The sequence below is a fragment of the Notolepis coatsorum genome (genome assembly GCF_963971535.1).
Source record: "Notolepis coatsorum genome assembly, chromosome: 10".
Lineage (NCBI taxonomy): Eukaryota > Metazoa > Chordata > Actinopteri > Aulopiformes > Paralepididae > Notolepis > Notolepis coatsorum.
This window is the reverse complement of record NC_140174.1, coordinates 111,935,010-111,956,306: the sequence shown is the minus strand read 5'-3', so window position 1 is coordinate 111,956,306 and position 21,297 is coordinate 111,935,010. Positions and strand designations below refer to the sequence as shown.

The 21,297-nt window shown below is 44.4% G+C and overlaps 1 protein-coding gene across 2 annotated transcripts in view; it reads left to right on the top strand.

Moving 5' to 3' along the window:
- Positions 1-9,279: 9,279 nt before the first annotated feature.
- ark2cb (arkadia (RNF111) C-terminal like ring finger ubiquitin ligase 2Cb) overlaps positions 9,280-21,297 on the top strand; it is a gene marked incomplete at its 5' end in the record, with an annotated part of 45,843 nt that continues 33,825 nt past the window's right edge. The window contains one exon of one of the 2 annotated variants that reach the window (XM_084323789.1): positions 9,280-9,377. In XM_084323789.1, the coding sequence (XP_084179915.1) occupies positions 9,317-9,377 (61 nt within the window). Of the gene's footprint in view, positions 9,389-21,297 lie in introns of both variants that reach the window. The other variant, XM_084323790.1, reaches the window with a different exon arrangement.

Genomic DNA, 21,297 nt, shown 5'->3' with positions numbered 1-21,297 from the left:
ACAGGTACATGGTGTGCCATCTCGGTATCTGTACATTAGTATTTACAGAGCATATAGGACATGCTAGGTAGCTTTAGTAGTGCAATACACTGTTCCTGATGTTATACTACTTTAAGTGGCCTTTCCTCTGGCCATAAGTGTGCGTGTGTGCGGCATGAGTGTTAAAGTGGCTGCTAGTGTGTGAGCGTGCTCAGCGTGCGTGTCGTGTATGTGCTTGTGTGTGGATAGTTCAGTTTCTGTGTCTCTCAATGTTCATTGTTCAAGGCTCTGATGGCCTGGGGGAAGAAGCTTAGCCTAAGCCTCTCCGTCCTAGTAGCTGGAGTTCGCAGGCGTCTGCCTGACCTCAGCAGCTGGAACAGGCTGTTATTGGGGTGGTGGGGGTCTTTCATTATCCTGCAGGCTCTGGATTTGCACCTCTTGTTGTATAGAGCCTGCAGGGGAGGTAGCGCAATACCCGTGGTACGCTCGGCTGAGCGCACCACTCTCTGTAGGGCCTTCTTGTCCTGTGCTGTGCTGTTCCCATACCAGGCAGTGATGTTTCCGGTCAAGATGCTCTCTACAGCTCCTGAGTAGAAGGACTGGAGTATCTTCCCCGATACTCTGAACTTCCTTAACTGTCTCAGGTGGTAGAGGCGCTGTTTCGCTTTCTTTACTACTGTGTCTATGTGTGTTGACCATGTCAGGTCCTCTGAGATGTGGACCCCCAGGTACTTGAAGCTGCTCACCCTGTCCACGGTAGCCCCGTTAATCTTCAGTGGTGTGTGTGTCTCCTGCTGTCCTCTCCTATAATCCACGATCAGCTCCTTGGTTTTACCAATGTTCAGGAGCAGGCTGTTGTCCTGGCACCAACGTTCCAGTACCTCAACCTCCTCTCGGTAGGCCTTCTCGTCGTTGTCCGAGATCAGCCCCACCACCACCGTGTCGTCGGCGAACTTCACAATGGAGTTGGAGCTGAACTTGGCCGCACAGTCGTGTGTGTAGAGTGAGTACAGCAGGGGGCTTAGAGCACAGCCCTGGGGGGACCCGATGCTCAGGGTGATGGTGTTGGAGGTCTGACCCCCCACCCTGACCGCCTGGGGTCTTTCACTCAGAAAGTCCAGTACCCAGGCGCTCAGGGCGGAGCTCAGGCCTAGCTCGATCAGCTTGTCCACCAGTCTGGTGGGGACTATGGTGTTGAACGCTGAGCTGTAGTCAATGAACAAGTACTGTACTCAACCTAGTAGCTGAATGAGGACTCAACCTAGTAGCTTAATGAGGACTCAACCTAGTAGCTGAATGAGGAGGACTCAACCTAGTAGATTAATGAGGACTCAACCTAGTAGCTTAATGAGGACTCAACCTAGTAGCTTAATGAGTGCTCAACCTAGTAGCTTAATGAGGAGGACTCAACCTAGTAGCTTAATGTGGACTCAACCTAGTAGCTTAATGAGGACTCAACCTAGTAGCTTAATGAGGACTCAACCTAGTAGCTGAATGATGATTCAACCTAGTAGCTTAATGAGGACTCAACCTAGTAGCTGGATGATGATTCAACCTAGTAGCTTAATGAGGACTCAACCTAGTAGCTTAATGCGGACTCAACCTAGTAGCTTAATGAGGACTCAACATAGTAGCTTAATGAGGACTCAACCTAGTAGCTGAATGATGATTCAACCTAGTAGCTTAATGAGGACTCAACCTAGTAGCTGAATGAGGACTCAACCCAGTAGCTTAATGAGGACTCAACCTAGTAGCTGAATGAGGACTCAACCTAGTAGCTTAATGAGGACTCAACCTAGTAGCTGAATGAGGATTCAACCTAGTAGCTCAATGAGGACTCAACCTAGTAGCTGAATGAGGATTCAACGTAGTAGCTTAATGAGGACTCAACCTAGTAGCTGAATGACGACTCAACCTAGTAGCTTAATGAGTACTGTCTCAACCTAGTAGCTTAATGAGTACTGTCTCAACCTAGTAGCTTAATGAGTACTGTCTCAACCTAGTAGCTTAATGAAGACTCAACCTAGTAGCTTAATGAGGACTCAACCTAGTAGCTTAATGAGGAGGACTCAACCTAGTACCTTAATGAGGACTCAACCTAGTAGCTTAATGAGGAGGACTCAACCTAGTAGCTTAATGAGGAGGACTCAATCTAGTAGCTTAATGAGGACTCAACCTAATAGCTTAATGTGGACTCAACCTAGTAGCTTAATGAGGACTCAACCTAGTAGCTTAATGAGGAGTACTCAACCTAGTAGCTTAATCAGGACTCAACCTAGTAGCTTAATGAGGAGGACTCAACGTAGTAGCTTAATGAGGACTCAACCTAGTAGCTTAATGAGGACTCAACCTAGTAGCTTAATGAGGACTCAACCTAGTAGCTTAATGAGGAGGACTCAACCTAGTAGCTTAATGAGGACTCAACCTAGTAGCTTAATGAGGACTCAACCTAGTAGCTTAATGAGGAGGACTCAACCTAGTAGCTTAATGAGGACTCAACCTAGTAGCTGAATGAGGACTCAACCTAGTAGCTTAATGAGGACTCAACCTAGTAGCTGAATGAGGATAACTCAACCTAGTAGATTAATGAGGACTCAACCTAGTAGCTTAATGAGGACTCAACCTAGTAGCTTAATGAGGACTCAACCTAGTAGCTGAATGATGATTCAACCTAGTAGCTTAACGAGGACTCAACCTAGTAGCTGAATGAGGACTCAACCTAGTAGCTTAATGAGGACTCAACCTAGTAGCTGAATGAGGACTCAACCTAGTAGCTGAATGAGGACTCAACCTAGTAGCTTAATGAGGACTCAACCTAGTAGCTGAATGAGGATTCAACCTAGTAGCTCAATGAGGACTCAACCTAGTAGCTGAATGAGGATTCAACCTAGTAGGTTAATGAGGACTCAACCTAGTAGCTGAATGAGGACTCAACCTAGTAGCTGAATGAGGACTCAACCTAGTAGCTTAATGAGGACTCAACCTAGTAGCTTAATGAGTACTGTCTCAACCTAGTAGCTGAATGAGGACTCAACCTAGTAGCTTAATGAGGACTCAACCTAGTAGCTTAATGAGGAGGACTCAACCTAGTAGCTTAATGAGGAGGACTCAACCTAGTAGCTTAATGAGGACTCAACCTAGTAGCTTAATGAGGAGGACTCAACCTAGTAGCTTAATGAGGACTCAACCTAGTAGCTTAATGTGGACTCAACCTAGTAGCTTAATGAGGACTCAACCTAGTAGCTTAATGGGGACTCAACGTAGTAGCTTAATGAGGAGGACTCAACCTAGTAGCTTAATGAGGACTCAACCTAGTAGCTTAATGAGGAGGACTCAACCTAGTAGCTTAATGAGGACTCAACCTAGTAGTTTAATGAGGACTCAACCTAGTAGCTGAATGAGGACTCAACCTAGTAGATGAATGAGGACTCAACCTAGTAGCTTAATGAGGAGGACTCAACCTAGTAGCTTAATGAGGACTCAACCTAGTAGCTTAATGAGTATAACTCAACCTAGTAGCTTAATGAGGACTCAACCTAGTAGCTTAATGAGGACTCAACCTAGTAGCTGAATGAGGACTCAACCTAGTAGCTGAATGAGGACTCAACCTAGTAGCTTAATGAGGAGGACTCAACCTAGTAGCTTAATGAGGAGGACTCAACCTAGTAGCTTAATGAGGACTCAACCTAGTAGCTTAATGAGGAGGACTCAACCTAGTAGCTTAATGTCAACCTAGTAGCTTAATGAGGACTCAACCTAGTAGCTTAATGAGTACTCAACCTAGTAGCTTAATGAGGAGGACTCAACCTAGTAGCTTAATGAGGACTCAACCTAGTAGCTTAATGAGGAGGACTCAACCTAGTAGCTTAATGAGGACTCAACCTAGTAGCTTAATGAGGACTCAACCTAGTAGCTGAATGAGGATTCAACCTAGTAGCTTAATGAGGACTCAACCTAGTAGCTTAATGAGGAGGACTCAACCTAGTAGCTTAATGAGGACTCAACCTAGTAGCTGAATGAGGACTCAACCTAGTAGCTGAATGAGGACTCAACCTAGTAGCTTAATGAGGACTCAACCTAGTAGCTTAATGAGGAGGACTCAACCTAGTAGCTTAATGAGGACTCAACCTAGTAGCTGAATGAGGACTCAACCTAGTAGCTTAATGAGGACTCAACCTAGTAGCTGAATGAGGAGGACTCAACCTAGTAGATTAATGAGGACTCAACCTAGTAGTTTAATGAGGACTCAACCTAGTAGCTTAATGAGGACTCAACCTAGTAGCTGAATGATGATTAGCTTAATGAGGACTCAACCTAGTAGCTGAATGATGATTCAACCTAGTAGCTTAATGAGGACTCAACCTAGTAGCTTAATGAGGACTCAACCTAGTAGCTTAATGAGGACTCAACGTAGTAGCTTAATGAGGACTCAACCTAGTAGCTGAATGATGACTCAACCTAGTAGCTGAATGAGGACTCAACCTAGTAGCTTAATGAGGACTCAACCTAGTAGCTGAATGAGGATTCAACCTAGTAGCTCAATGAGGACTCAACCTAGTAGCTGAATGAGGATTCAACCTAGTAGCTTAATGAGGACTCAACCTAGTAGCTGAATGAGGACTCAACCTAGTAGCTGAATGAGGACTCAACCTAGTAGCTTAATGAGTACTGTCTCAACCTAGTAGCTTAATGAGTACTGTCTCAACCTAGTAGCTTAATGAGGACTCAACCTAGTAGCTTAATGAGGACTCAACCTAGTAGCTTAATGAGGACTCAACCTAGTAGCTGAATGAGGACTCAACCTAGTAGCTGAATGAGGACTCAACCTAGTAGCTTAATGAGGACTCAACCTAGTAGCTTAATGAGGAGGACTCAACCTAGTAGCTTAATGAGGACTCAACCTAGTAGCTGAATGAGGACTCAACCTAGTAGCTTAATGAGGACTCAACCTAGTAGCTGAATGAGGAGGACTCAACCTAGTAGATTAATGAGGACTCAACCTAGTAGTTTAATGAGGACTCAACCTAGTAGCTTAATGAGTGCTCAACCTAGTAGCTTAATGAGGAGGACTCAACCTAGTAGCTTAATGTGGACTCAACCTAGTAGCTTAATGAGGACTCAACCTAGTAGCTTAATGAGGACTCAACCTAGTAGCTGAATGATGATTAGCTTAATGAGGACTCAACCTAGTAGCTGAATGATGATTCAACCTAGTAGCTTAATGAGGACTCAACCTAGTAGCTTAATGAGGACTCAACCTAGTAGCTTAATGAGGACTCAACGTAGTAGCTTAATGAGGACTCAACCTAGTAGCTTAATGAGGACTCAACCTAGTAGCTGAATGATAACTCAACCTAGTAGCTGAATGAGGACTCAACCTAGTAGCTGAATGAGGACTCAACCTAGTAGCTTAATGAGGACTCAACCTAGTAGCTGAATGAGGATTCAACCTAGTAGCTCAATGAGGACTCAACCTAGTAGCTGAATGAGGATTCAACCTAGTAGCTTAATGAGGACTCAACCTAGTAGCTGAATGAGGACTCAACCTAGTAGCTGAATGAGGACTCAACCTAGTAGCTTAATGAGTACTGTCTCAACCTAGTAGCTTAATGAGTACTGTCTCAACCTAGTAGCTTAAAGAGGACTCAACCTAGTAGCTTAATGAGGACTCAACCTAGTAGCTTAATGAGGAGGACTCAACCTAGTAGCTTAACGAGGACTCAACCTAATAGCTTAATGTGGACTCAACCTAGTAGCTTAATGAGGACTCAACCTAGTAGCTTAATCAGGAGGACTCAACCTAGTAGCTTAATCAGGACTCAACCTAGTAGCTTAATGAGGAGGACTCAACGTAGTAGCTTAATGAGGACTCAACGTAGTAGCTTAATGAGGACTCAACCTAGTAGCTTAATGAGGACTCAACCTAGTAGCTTAATGAGGAGGACTCAACCTAGTAGCTTAATGAGGACTCAACCTAGTAGCTTAATGAGGACTCAACCTAGTAGCTTAATGAGGACTCAACCTAGTAGCTTAATGAGGAGGACTCAACCTAGTAGCTTAATGAGGACTCAACCTAGTAGCTGAATGATGACTCAACCTAGTAGCTTAATGAGGACTCAACCTAGTAGCTGAATGAGGAGGACTCAACCTAGTAGAATAATGAGGACTCAACCTAGTAGCTTAATGAGGACTCAACCTAGTAGCTTAATGAGGACTCAACCTAGTAGCTGAATGAGGATTCAACCTAGTAGCTCAATGAGGACTCAACCTAGTAGCTGAATGAGGATTCAACCTAGTAGCTTAATGAGGACTCAACCTAGTAGCTGAATGAGGACTCAACCTAGTAGCTGAATGAGGACTCAACCTAGTAGCTTAATGAGTACTGTCTCAACCTAGTAGCTTAATGAGTACTGTCTCAACCTAGTAGCTTAATGAGGACTCAACCTAGTAGCTTAATGAGGACTCAACCTAGTAGCTTAATGAGGACTCAACCTAGTAGCTGAATGAGGACTCAACCTAGTAGCTGAATGAGGACTCAACCTAGTAGCTTAATGAGGACTCAACCTAGTAGCTTAATGAGGAGGACTCAACCTAGTAGCTTAATGAGGACTCAACCTAGTAGCTGAATGAGGACTCAACCTAGTAGCTTAATGAGGACTCAACCTAGTAGCTGAATGAGGAGGACTCAACCTAGTAGATTAATGAGGACTCAACCTAGTAGTTTAATGAGGACTCAACCTAGTAGCTTAATGAGTGCTCAACCTAGTAGCTTAATGAGGAGGACTCAACCTAGTAGCTTAATGTGGACTCAACCTAGTAGCTTAATGAGGACTCAACCTAGTAGCTTAATGAGGACTCAACCTAGTAGCTGAATGATGATTAGCTTAATGAGGACTCAACCTAGTAGCTGAATGATGATTCAACCTAGTAGCTTAATGAGGACTCAACCTAGTAGCTTAATGAGGACTCAACCTAGTAGCTTAATGAGGACTCAACGTAGTAGCTTAATGAGGAATCAACCTAGTAGCTTAATGAGGACTCAACCTAGTAGCTGAATGATGACTCAACCTAGTAGCTGAATGAGGACTCAACCTAGTAGCTGAATGAGGACTCAACCTAGTAGCTTAATGAGGACTCAACCTAGTAGCTGAATGAGGATTCAACCTAGTAGCTCAATGAGGACTCAACCTAGTAGCTGAATGAGGATTCAACCTAGTAGCTTAATGAGGACTCAACCTAGTAGCTGAATGAGGACTCAACCTAGTAGCTGAATGAGGACTCAACCTAGTAGCTTAATGAGTACTGTCTCAACCTAGTAGCTTAATGAGTACTGTCTCAACCTAGTAGCTTAAAGAGGACTCAACCTAGTAGCTTAATGAGGACTCAACCTAGTAGCTTAATGAGGAGGACTCAACCTAGTAGCTTAATGAGGACTCAACCTAGTAGCTTAATGAGGACTCAACCTAGTAGCTTAATGAGGACTCAACCTAGTAGCTTAATGAGGAGGACTCAACCTAGTAGCTTAATGAGGACTCAACCTAGTAGCTGAATGATGACTCAACCTAGTAGCTTAATGAGGACTCAACCTAGTAGCTGAATGAGGAGGACTCAACCTAGTAGAATAATGAGGACTCAACCTAGTAGCTTAATGAGGACTCAACCTAGTAGCTTAATGAGGACTCAACCTAGTAGCTGAATGATGATTCAACCTAGTAGCTTAATGAGGACTCAACCTAGTAGCTGAATGAGGACTCAACCTAGTAGCTTAATCAGGACTCAACCTAGTAGCTGAATGAGGACTCAACCTAGTAGCTGAATGAGGACTCAACCTAGTAGCTTAAAGGTCAACCTCCACGTTGTATTTTTGTTCAATAAACAATGTGGACTAGGCCAACAGTGGCTTTCATGAAGAAGGGGAAAAAAAGTATTGAAATTGACCCAGTTTTAGCGTTTTTATCAAACATTTTGTCTGCCCAACACAATCACCACGCACGTGCATATTTTAATCAATGGTTCATAACGTGCGTGTGTAATCGAAATGATCGTCACAACAGGTGCAGGGCACCAGGGGGCTCACCAGGGGGCGCTGAGAGTCACACAGCTAGTGGCAGGCAGAGAGCCTTGCTACCATAGATATATGCTTGCTACTACTAGCCGAATGAAATGTATCTGTTTCACCTCACTATTGCTCCGTGATTATAGCCATCCATCCATCTCTAAAGCTAACCACTATTTGTAAAAGCCACAACCACGTTACCATATTTGTAATAATGTAAATCATTGTGTCGTTGTACACATATTGTGTTTATAACGTTAGTAGATAACATAGCTTAGCTTGGTAGCTATTGTGCTAACAACATATCCCGACATCCGGCTCGCTGGCCGGCATGAACGGCCGACCCAAAATGGTTCTCTCCTCTCTGTACACCCCGTCCCCACGGGTGCCCTGCCGGGGGGCCCATGGACGCGACGGCGGCGGCAGCCGTAGGGTGCTCGAGCCCGTAAAGGCTAGTGTTACACGATAGCTATGAGCTAACTATCGCTGCGGGCTCCGGCGCCCTGCGGCCGCCGCTGTTGTCGAGTCCACAAGCTCCTCCACGGGGACGGGGGCACACAAAGAGGAGAGAACCACCCGCAGGGATGGCGGGCTATAGGCTAACGTCAGTGAGTGTAGTGGTCCCGAGTCGACTGTAGCAGGGACGGCGGAGATATAGGCTAACTGTGATGCACCGAGTGAGCCACCATTGATCTAGTACTATGACCCGGACGGACATAAGGCATACGTTTCCTGAAGTGACGTCACGGCCGTGCTAGGTGCTAGCGTCTGATAAGCTTTTAGATTCGGCTCATTAATATGCACCTGTTGTCCTGTTGTGACGTCGGCGTTTGATAAGCTTTTTTGATTCGCACGTGCATGTTATTCGTGCATGGGCCTTTTTAACTCTTTCAGAGTGGCATTTCCGGTGTCAAATGGAAAAAAATAAAGAATGAAATTATATACCAATGATGTAAACTACCCATAATTGATCAGTAGGGTTTAACCTGGAGGTTGGGCTTTAACGGAGTTTCGATTCCTGGCTATAGGAGCTTGTCGCGGCTCATGAGCATGCACGCGCTCGGCCAATCAGAGAGGGTCTGCAGAAATGGGCTCAACCAATCAGAGAGGGGTCTGCAGAAATGGAGCTACGAAAAGTAGAGACGCCTCTGGCGTATGTGTAGTGTTGTTGCTAAGCTAACTAAAGCTAACAGCGTCTGGATGTAGAGCCGCATGGGCTCAGCAGCGACCTTCTCTCTCCAACAACAACCCAGCGGCGACGTTCAAGACACGGATCCAAGGATGGTTTTAGTGCATGTCGGATATCTGGTTCTTCCCGTATTCGGCTCAGTAAGAAACAGAGGTAACGTTACGGTATTTCAATTCGTTTTTTGTTTAAGAAAAAATCCTATTAATAAACGTGTTGCCCTGGTTTATGTTAATATTCACTGCAGCTGATATTAGCTGGTTGTTGTTGCTGTGTGCCTCGCTGCTAGCTAGTTAACCGATAGCTTCCTCAAAACACCAACACAGATGAGCTAATTTTGTTTTAATACCAAACACGGACAATTGTACTGATTATATAGACACGTTTCAATGTAATAACAACCAGTTTAAGTATGTCTGGTCGTGTGGTTATATATATATATATATAGTACAAAAGAAACAGTGCTAACTGGCTAGTTGTTGGGCTCCGACTATTCCCTGGATACAAAAAATTAAAAAAAATCTGAAACGTTTCCACACAGATCGGTGAGTTCGGTTCAGAGAGACTGAAAACAGATCAGATACACAGATGATCAAATTATTATTTGTCTTTTTGTTGTTGCATTTGAACCGTTTATGGTCCGCCAGGTAATAGCCGGAGCCCGGTAAGCTAGTCGCTGTGTCTGGATGATGTCATTTGAAGATCATCTGCTGCAAAGCCGCTCTCGGTTTTTTTCTCTCCACCCATTTCCATTTTGATGCTCTTTTATTAAGTGTTTATTTACCACGTGGATGGAAATATAACATCCATATGTAGTTAACACCGAATCAAAAACAATCGCGTCGTTTGAGTTATTTACAAATTGGCTTTTTCAGCAGCTGCTATTATTATTATTGATAGCTGTCTGGGTGAGATACCCAAACAAACACATAGTTGAAAGATAGGCTACACACAGTGACATTAATTTCATAACAATGGCATCAGTGATTTTTTTATTGTGGATTTTTTATTTCTGTTCTTTATTCCCTTGTTTTTTCATAGTATCGAGGCTGGCTCTACATTCTGCATTTATCAGATCTTTGTCGTCTCTTCCCCCTACCCCCCACTCCCCCCCCCCATTGTGTAGCTAATGATCATCCGCTGCTGTGTGGTGTGGCCTGCCCCTCTGCCTGTTCTCTGCATTTAGCTGTATTGTGACCCCTCTCCATTTCCTCTTTCCATCCGAAGACGACATTGTTGGTATTAGAAAATAAAAGCAAGCACCCCCTCTCTCTCCTTCCCTCAAAGAATGTAAAAAAAAAAAAAGCTAACACCTATAATAGCTGAGCACCTTTTGTCTTCATTTCTTTGTCAAATTGCTGTTGCATTTTAGAGTTAACATTATAGCACCTCCTAGACCTAGATGGATCGATTTGAATGTCATTTTGTTGTACCTCCCATCCAGTCTTTTTGAGAGACGCCATGCTGTAAATTCCTGTAAAGTGGATACATTTAGCATGATCTCTATTCTCTTGCCTCACTTGCATCTGTTGAACACCAGAATTTGGCTCATCTCTCCTCCTCTCTCCACTCAAGGTGCACTGTACACCAATCAATTGGGCCTGTTTGAACATTTTGGACGCAATTTTGGAATCGCACACATTAATTGACCGTAAAAGGTGCTGTAAGTGGTATTTATTTGTTAAAGCTCTACATCCCCAACAGCCATCACTGATATAGTTTCTGGTCAGTAACGTGGGTCTCTCCGTTCTGCGGTAAACACAAAATACATTTGATCCAGTCAGGGGAGATGACTCCAGACTGAAAGAACGGTCTGACAAAAATAAGAAATAAAAACACATTTTAAGCAAATATGTGCTTTAAACGGGTAAATAATCTGCCAGTGCAGTAACCAAATCTGGTTTAGCAAGATTTCTTGAAATAAGTAAAATCTCTCTCCTGATTGGATACAGTGGAAACAGGTTACCAGAAATTTTATTTAGCGTTTACTGCAGAGCAGAAGGGACTGGGAGACCCATGTTACTGACCAGACACTCTATATCAGTGATGGCTGTCAGAATGTAGAGATATTTAAAAGTTACTTTAACACAAATATACCACTTCCAGCAGCTTTAGAATCACTGGGGTTGAACAGTATGATTGACAGGTACAGTGCTCCTGGACACACCCCCTGCCATAACTGTCTCCATTCATGTGTAACCTTCCCCCCTTCTTTGTTCCCCCTGACGAAAAAACACCCCCAAGCTTTGAAACACACTGAATCGTCAGGGCCCTTCTCGGGGGTAGTGGGAGGGGGCAAAAACAAAACCCATAATGCATTGTGTCAGCAAAACACGCTCACTGGTGGCTCACCACATGTCAACCCCCCCCCCCCACACCCACTAACAACAAGGCCAAAATGTTATCCATTTCACAGGGATGCCTCTCCTGCACTGATCTTTATTAGTAATAACGTCTTTTTATTGTTTGGTTGTGGTCTCTCTTTCTCTTACCTTTTTGTTGTGGTTATAGTACTCTCTCTCAATGCATGGTTCACATTTTTTATGATTCATGATATTTTTTGTTTTCTTTTCTTTAGTTTTTTTCTACATTTTGAATAGTAAAACAACCCAACGATTCCAATGTAATGTGTGTGTAGTAGAAGATGTCTCTGCTGTTCTGTAATCATGTGCTGTAGCCAACAGCTTGTCTGCTCATTGGATGCTGCTTCTGTTCTTTTTTTAACCCTACGTGGAGCATGGTGGGCCTTGCCTTCTGTTGTTTATTTTTGTTGCATGGTATTTTTATATTATTACTCTATTATTACAAATAAGACAAACAAAGAAAAAAAAACACAAATCCCACACATACTAATATTTTTCAATAAAGAATATAGTATTTTTCCTAACCTTCAGTGTGCTTCTTGCTGACTTTCCATTTATTGTCTCCCCCCCCCTTCCCCTGCCCCCCCTCCCCTCCACACCCACCCACCACCTCCTCCTCCCCACTGTGACAAAGATAGACGATTTCCACGCTTCCCCCCCATCACTGCCTGAATGAGTCTATCTGCTGTCATTCATGGTGGTCGTTTTCCAACGAGACGCTTGAAAATGCAGTGCAGGCGTAGATGTCCTTCTGGCCGGAGGCGACAAGGTCATTCCTCCCCTGTGCTGAACTGGTAGCATACGGGTTAGCCACCTGATAGGGGGGCAAGGTCATTCCTCCCCTGTGCTGAACTGGTAGCATATGGTTAGCCACCTGATAGGGGGCAAGGTCATTCCTCCCCTGTGCTGAACTGGTAGCATACGCTTAGCTACCTGATACGGGGGCAAGGTCATTCCTCCCCTGTGCTGAACTGGTAGCATACAGTTAGCCACCTGATAAGGGGACCACTAAGCCCCCTAAACACATTTTACGCTTAATCATTCCTTCCATTTGGATGTTTTGCGTCAGCACTGCACCTTTTCAAGCGGACTCCCTGGTAAATCTAATGTAGACGTTTGCCTATTTCTTCATGATTTTTCAAAAGGTATCCACCGTTTTTCTCATCCATACATTTTCCATCACACGTGTCTTTTGCACCACAGACGCCACAGGTTAAGATGTTAACGGCGTGCAGAGAGGGCGTCACTTCCTCTCGCGACGCGACCTAACGCCGGTAGGCTTCGCCTATGGGGATCATGCTCCCTGAAGGGACCTACGTCGGTAGCCTCGTCGGCAGAAGTGTTACTCCTACTGGTGCTGTGGGTGGCGTTCGGCAGGTTTAAACAGGCGCAGGGAGCTCAACCCTAATTCCACTGCAGACATAATTTAGCTTTTCCGCAGCTGAGCTGCCCGGGGGCCGGGGGGTATTCCCAGTTGTCCTAATCAATTCTAAACATGTTGCAATATCTCGACCTCGCTTTGTCTGAGAACCTCTTTGTGAGTCGAAGCACAGAATTCAAGCCATATTGCAGCACTGCGCCAGCAGGCCCTGTCTGGTTCCTCCTCACAGACTGCAGGCCCTGTCTGGTTCCTCCTCACAGTCTGCAGGCCCTGTCTGGTTCCTCCTCACAGACCACAGACTGCAGGCCCTGTGTGGTTCCTCCTCACAGACCACAGACTGTAGGCCCTGTCTGGTTCCTCCTCAGACTGCAGGCCCTGTCTGGTTCCTCCTCACAGACTGCAGGCCCTGTCTGGTTCCTCCTCACAGACCACAGACTGCAGGCCCTGTCTGGTTCCTCCTCACAGACTGCAGGCCCTGTCTGGTTCCTCCTCACAGACCACAGACTGCAGGCCCTGTGTGGTTCCTCCTCACAGACTGCAGGCCCTGTCTGGTTCCTCGACTCCCACCTCTATTAATCCTAAAGGACTCTCGCCTCTATTAGCCTTAACCCATTTAAACCTAAAACGCCTGCTAATAATGCATTATATAGCCTGCATATACACACACGTGTTTCCTTAATAGAGGTGGGAGTCCTTTAAGACTAAGGTGAGAGTCCTTTGAAACCGGGAAACGCATGAATGAATGAGTGATCTTTATTGTCATTGTCGCAAGAATCGTACCATTCTTGTGACAATAAAGATCATTAATTCATGTGTTTCCCGGTTTCAAAGGACTCCCACCTCTTAGTCTTAAAGGACTCCCACCTCTATTAACCTTAAAGGTTACCCATAGTTACTGGACTTTAGTAGTTAAGACTTTTGGAAATGAAGTCCCATTTGCTTCTTACCAGTGATGCTGATCAGTAGTTCTCTACTTACCAGTAGAGCTGTGAATCTTCACTGGCCTCAGGAATCACGATTCAATTACGAATTCAGCTGTCCACGATTAGATTATATGATGCATCTCGATGCAGCTCAATAATATATTACATCCTCAATTTTATAATCTATTACTGCACATGGCTACTTTTTCATCAATTAATACAAGCAGTCAGATACATTTACTTTTATTTAGAAAGTTCTTAAATCAGAATGTCAAAATAAATGTCTTCACTAGAATACAGATACTAGAAAGGTATCTCGATACCCAGCTGTTAAAAACGATTCAATACTCCATTTTATTAGTAACAATACTTTTAGAATAGCCTGATGCTGTATTTTCTATGAGTTGAGTGGATGCATGACCGTGTCATCAGTGTCAGCTGAACACAGACCAAGGCATAGGAATATTCACAGATATCGCTGAATGTCTTATTTCATAATACTTTTCTGAATGGACGTTTGGATTAAACCAAGTTGTATGCAGTGATGAACATGTGTCAGTGTCTTTCCCAGCGGAACACAAGTTAATTAATATTACACAGGTTGCGCTATGCATGCTTAGCTTGCTAACGTTAAGATAGCAGGAGCCGACTGCTAACAAAAATGTTGTTTCAACAAATGGATTAGCAACCAAACGTTATTGAAGACTCCTGTGACCAGTAAGCAGGTACTACGTACGTCTTAAACTTTTACTAACCATTTTTCACCACAGCAATTTTGCACAAATTGTTCTACGTGATATGTGTAAATGTGCACTATGTGCCTAAAGTCACACATCAGCGTTAGTCTATAATAATCGATTATGTTCTGTCACTGCATCGATGCAGAATCGGCCACGTCCGCATCGTGATGCATCTTAGAATCGAGAAATGTCCACACTCCTACTTACCAGTGATGCCTGATCAGTAGAGTCAGATTCAAATTCCTTTATTGTCACTTATTTCAGTACTTTACAGCAAGAAGAGTGAAATTCTATTTATTGTGGTCCCTCGACCATAGCAGCTTCCAATAATAAAAATACAATAAATTTAGCATCTATAAAATAAGATGACTGAAATAAAGATTACTATACAGTTCTAAAAAGTGCAGTGCAATACAGAAAGTATTCTGTACTTCTGTATGACAACTATTAAAGAAACTTGAATACATTTAGCATAGAATAAAATAAGATTACTGGTAATTACTGTCTGTACAAGCTGACTGAAGACAACTGAAATCTACTTTGTGTGACTTTTGAGTAGAGTTCAGTCGGCTTGTACAGACAGGAGCTTGACCCCATTGACTTAGCATTGGTTTGTGGCCAACAGAGCTAGTGGCTAAAGGAGCTAGTGGCTAACAGAGCTAGTGGCTAGGCTAACGGAGCTAGTGGCTAACGGTCGGAGCTAGTGGCTAGGCTAACGGAGCTTGTGGCTAACGGAGCTAGTGGCTAGGCTAACGGAGCTAGTGGCTAACGGTCGGAGCTAGTGGCTAACGGTCGGAGCTAGTGGCTAACGGTAGGAGCTAGTGGCTAAGGAGCTAGTGTCTAACGGAGCTAATGGCTAACAGAGCTAGTGGCTAACGGAGCTAGTGGCTAATGGAGCTAGTGGCTAACAGAGCTAGTGGCTAACGGAGCTAATATCAGGAACAGCAAGGATTGTGCTGACAAAGGACTACCGGTCAACATCACTAGTAAGAGGCGAACAGGACTAGGGTTCCAAAAGTCACAACTATCCCTTTAATTCATGTTCTTATAAGAGAGGACAGTTGTGTTTAAGATTAAAGTCGAATGTATTGTCGCCATACAGCACAAGTACAGTACAACAAAAAGAAGAAAGTTTGGCATTGATTGATTGATTGAAAACTTTAACATTGCAGAATGGGTACAGTACAGTACGGCTCAATACACACAATTGTTAAGGGGATGCAGACCAGAGAAAGACCTTTGTCTTGTTTACATCAGGGTCCCCCATTTTCAATCCATAATGAAACCAGAGTGCAAATGTAACTGTAAAGTGCAATAGTAATATATAATGTACAGGTGATTAAACTGGGTATAAAATATATAAATGATTACTACTGAGTAATAGTGCTAATCAGATGTATGTACAGAGTTGTAGTATTATACAGTCATACAGGTATAAAGACACCATTGGTAGTAAGTCATACTGGCCAGCAGCGTAACTAGTAAAGAGTAGGTAAGCGATATTTAGTCATTTAGCTGACGCTTTTATCCAAAGCGACTTACAAGTTCTGTACGACAAGTCATCAGGAAGGGCACAACTCTTATCAGCTGAGTAACAATGTTCATCAAAGTGTTGAGTGCTACAGTGTAGGTTAGTTTATTAGGACAAGTGCCTGACAGTAAGGTTAGTTAGGGTTAGATATAGTATATACAGGTATGTAACTAACAAGGGTTATATGCAGGTGTGTACAGGCGCATGCTGGAGCAGGGAAGTACCACAGGCTGATAGAATCTCTCATTAGACTTACTATGAATTCTAGAATGTTCATGAACACACAAGACTTGGTATTGTAGGTGTCGGTTAAACCTACAGGGTTTAAAAACAGGTCCCAGGTCTGCACTTTAATAAGAGTCTCCAGCGATGAGAACGGGTTTAAAAACAGGTCCCAGGTCTGCACTTTAATAAGAGTCAGAGGTCCAGCGGTGAGAACGGGTTTAAAAACAGGTCCCAGATCTGCACATTAATAAGAGTCAGAGGTCCAGCGGTGAGAACGGGTTTAAAAACAGGTCCCAGGTCTGCACTTTAATAAGTCAGAGGTCCAGCGGTGAGAACGGGTTTAAAAACAGGTCTCAGGTCTGCCCTGTAACGAGGTCCAGCGGTGAGAACGGGTTTAAAAACAGGTCCCAGGTCTGCCCTGTAATGAGGGCCAGCGGTGAGAACGGGTTTTAAAGCAGGTCCCAGGTCTGCCCTGTAATGAGAACGTGTTTAAAAACAGGTCCCAGGTCTGCCCGGTAACGAGGTCCAGCGGTGAGAGTTGAACCACAGAGGGACACGGAGCTGGTAAGACGGTGTGCTGCTGATGTGACTCCAGTGGTGTAAGTCTAGCTTTTTGCTGGGGGTGCACTGTGATGATTTGTGGAGGGTGGCCCAATCAGCATTGGGGGTGGTCACTTTTTCCCACAGAAAGCCAGGGAGACTTATCCCTTGTGTCTAATAATAATAATGATAATAATAATAATAATAATAATAATAATAGATATATAATAATATGCATCCACACAAAACCGAGAGCATTCAGTAATGGGTATGAAAGACAATTACATTTACATTACAGTGGCTCAGGAGAGCAGAGGTTCCCCGTCTGGTAATCCGGAGGTTCCCGGTTCGATTCCCCCTCCTCTCGGGCAGTGTGTCGAAGTGTCCTTGAGCAAGACACTTAACCCCTAATTGGTCCCGATGAGCAGGTTGGCACCTTGCATGGTTGCCTCTCCCGTCGGTGTGTCAGTGAATGGGTAAAATGTGAGGAACAAATTGTAAAGCGCTTTGGATAAAAGCTGTTATATTAATGCACCATTTACCTCTTATAGCTGAAATTTAAATGCTTGGGACTGATTTTTAATTACATTTCCAATGAAAAGCATGGATTATTATGATTTAAGAGTGCAAGTATTGTTAGAAATAAATGCTGATTATGTTATGTTATATTATCAGTTATAATAACGGTATTAACAGTGAACATTCCTGCAGTTCTGTCACAATTCAAGCACTCGTCTATTACAGAATATTATGGCAACTTTGCAGTGAAGACTAACAGGATTAATCTATTACAGAATATTATGAACTTGGCAGTGAAGACAAACATTTTCTAAATCTTGCAGGAAGTACACCCAGTATATAAATGGTAAATGGCTGCATTTATATATCTTTTATCCAAAGCGCTTTACAATTTGTTCCTCACATTTTTACCCATTCACTCACACATTCACACACCGACGGCGGAGGCAACCATGCAAGGTGCCAATCGGGAGCAATTAGGGGTTAAGTGTATTGTTCAAGGACACTTCGACACGCTGCCCGGAAGGAGTGGGAATCGAACCGGGAACCTCCGGATTACCAGACGACTGCTGTACCTCCTGAGCCACTGTCGGCTCCATACCCTGTACCTAGTGTACCCCTAGACTACACTACTGTGACTCTGCTGAAGTACAGGGCTGGGCCACTCTTTCTTAGTTTTGCCGCTATAGGTTTCCATTACAAAATCCAATGTCTTATTATCTTGTTGTAATATAATTGTCAGTTTAATTCAAATGGTCTTACTTTCTTATACCCTTTAACATTGCTGCAAGGAATCTTTTTCTAAAATAAAATATAAAGTGTGTGTATATATAGTACCAGTCAAAAATGTATATATATATATATATATATACACACATAATACACACGGTACCAGTCAAAAGTCTGGACACACTTTATCATTGAACTGAATGAGAAGGTGTGTCCAAACCTTTGACTGGTACTGTATATTTTTTACCATGGAGGTAAGGTAAAGGTATGGATTCCCTCTATACCGTCATCCACAAGATGTACATATTATGTACATCTCGTGGACGACGGCATAGAGGGAATCCATATCTTTGCCGGATCCACGACAGTACTAAGTATATTTTATACGGTATACCGTTGTATTCAGTATATTTTATCGCCCAGCTCTACAACAGGGTATCAGTGTCAGAACACTTAAAATGCCGGCAAGAGCTAAATCCAAGCAACATGACCTTCTACCTTCCTCCCCACACGTGACAACGCTAGATCTCTTTGAAAGAGACACACGAGCCCAGATCCACGGTGTTACGTCTGCAGAACGTGCCGGTAGCGGCGAGCAGATCCTTAACGAGTTTATCACCCAGGGATGGTTTTCAGCGGTGGAAATACGTGGTACCCATGCATCCCCGATATAGGAACGTCCAAAAAAACAACAGTATTCATTTTCATTGGTAATGTCGTGGTACCCATCACTTTCCCAGCGTACAGAAGTACTTTGCACCATAGGTAAGAGTCAGGACTTCATTAATGCCTTGTCTCCACTAGCCAGGGTTTAGCCGTGCTGGGGCCTCGTCTCCACTAGCCAGGGTTTAGCCGTGCTGTGGCCTTGTCTCCACTAGCCAGGCTTTAGCTGTGCATTGGCCTGTCTGCGTCTGGTCTCTACTAGCCAGGGTTTAGCCGTGCTGGGGCCTCGTCTCCACTAGCCAGGGTTTAGCCCTGCTGGGGCCTTGTCTTCACTAGCCAGGGTTTAGCCGTGCTGGGGCCTCGTCTCCACTAGCCAGGGTTTAGCCCTGCTGGGGCCTTGTCTCCACTAGCCAGGGTTTAGCCGTGCTGTGGCCTCGTCTCCACTAGCCAGGGTTTAGCCGTGCTGGGGCCTCGTCTCCACTAGCCAGGGTTTAGCCCTGCTGGGGCCTTGTCTCCACTAGCCAGGGTTTAGCCCTGCTGGGGCCTTGTCTCCACTAGCCAGGGTTTAGCCGTGCTGGGGCCTCGTCTCCACTAGCCAGGGTTTAGCCGTGCTGGGGCCTCGTCTCCACTAGCCAGGGTTTAGCCCTGCTGGGGCCTTGTCTTCACTAGCCAGGGTTTAGCCGTGCTGGGGCCTTGTCTTCACTAGCCAGGGTTTAGCCGTGCTGGGGCCTCGTCTCCACTAGCCAGGGTTTAGCCGTGCTGGGGCCTTGTCTTCACTAGCCAGGGTTTAGCCGTGCTGGGGCCTTGTCTTCACTAGCCAGGGTTTAGCCCTGCTGGGGCCTTGTCTTCACTAGCCAGGGTTTAGCCCTGCTGGGGCCTTGTCTCCACTAGCCAGGGTTTAGCCGTGCTGGGGCCTCGTCTCCACTAGCCAGGGTTTAGCCCTGCTGGGGCCTCGTCTCCACTAGCCAGGGTTTAGCCGTGCTGGGGCCTTGTCTTCACTAGCCAGGGTTTAGCCGTGCTGGGGCCTCGTCTCCACTAGCCAGGGTTTAGCCCTGCTGGGGCCTTGTCTCCACTAGCCAGGGTTTAGCCGTGCTGTGGCCTCGTCTCCACTAGCCAGGGTTTAGCCGTGCTGGGGCCTCGTCTCCACTAGCCAGGGTTTAGCCCTGCTGGGGCCTTGTCTCCACTAGCCAGGGTTTAGCCCTGCTGGGGCCTTGTCTCCACTAGCCAGGGTTTAGCCGTGCTGGGGCCTCGTCTCCACTAGCCAGGGTTTAGCCGTGCTGGGGCCTCGTCTCCACTAGCCAGGGTTTAGCCCTGCTGGGGCCTTGTCTTCACTAGCCAGGGTTTAGCCCTGCTGGGGCCTCGTCTCCACTAGCCAGGGTTTAGCTGTGCTGTGGCCTGTCTGGCACACAGTGAGTTTCCCCATTGTCTTTACAACCTGGCTGAGACAGACGCCTTTCATAACCTGGCCAGACTTGAGCCAAAGCCCGGCTGGGACTGTTGTCATGTTTTAGCTTGTGTATCACAGTTGCTGGTGTGGATTTTGAAAGGTTGCCTAGCAACCGGAGAGTTTACAAGAAAAGCAATGGAGACGCAAACCCAACCATATCATACCATGCCAGGCCATGGCTATCCCCAGCCAGGCTGAACATAGCTAATGGAGACAAGGCATTAGATGCTATATCCAGGGTATCTGCAGGGTATTAAAAAGTCTTAAATTCATAATTCTCAATTTAACGCCTTAAAAGGTATCCAAATGTCTTAAATCTCAATTTATCACGTCGTATAGTGGGGCAGCCCGGCTGTCAGGAGATTAAATAATATTAGATATATGAAATGTTTTATGTATTTAAGTCGTTGGTCGTGTATTTAAGTGCGGGGCTACCGGGAGCTTGTATGGAACGAGCGAGAATTTAAATTGGTGCATAAGTGCAGCCGTCAGTTCAGTGTTGCTATGTGTTTTACTTTTATTTATTTGAGTGCGGTCAATAGATTAAAATAAATTAACTAATTAATCTCACAATTTTCTGTAATTAATATAGATTAATCTAGATACAAAAATCGCATTTTTCTACTTAAGACAAGCTTGTAATGGATATTTACTTGAGTAAAATCATGGAATTAATGTAAAATCAACACAAAGAAAGTATATTTAGATTCAAAGACTATTTTAATAGCTTTCTTTGAATACAGTTTCTCTCCTGTGAAATACAAATGTTCAACAAAACCATCAACATTCAGCTAGACCGGTTTCTTATATTATATTGAACATTTCTCACCCCATAGATTAATCTAGATAAAAAATATTTAACGCTTTAAATCATTTAAATTAATCTCCAGAGTTAAAGCATTAATTTTGACAGCCCTAATTTATTTATACGCTAGTACGGTCGTGGTATTGGTATTAAATTATCCTCTATTAAAAAGGTCTTAGAAGTCCTAAATTTGTTGAACCCTGCAGATAC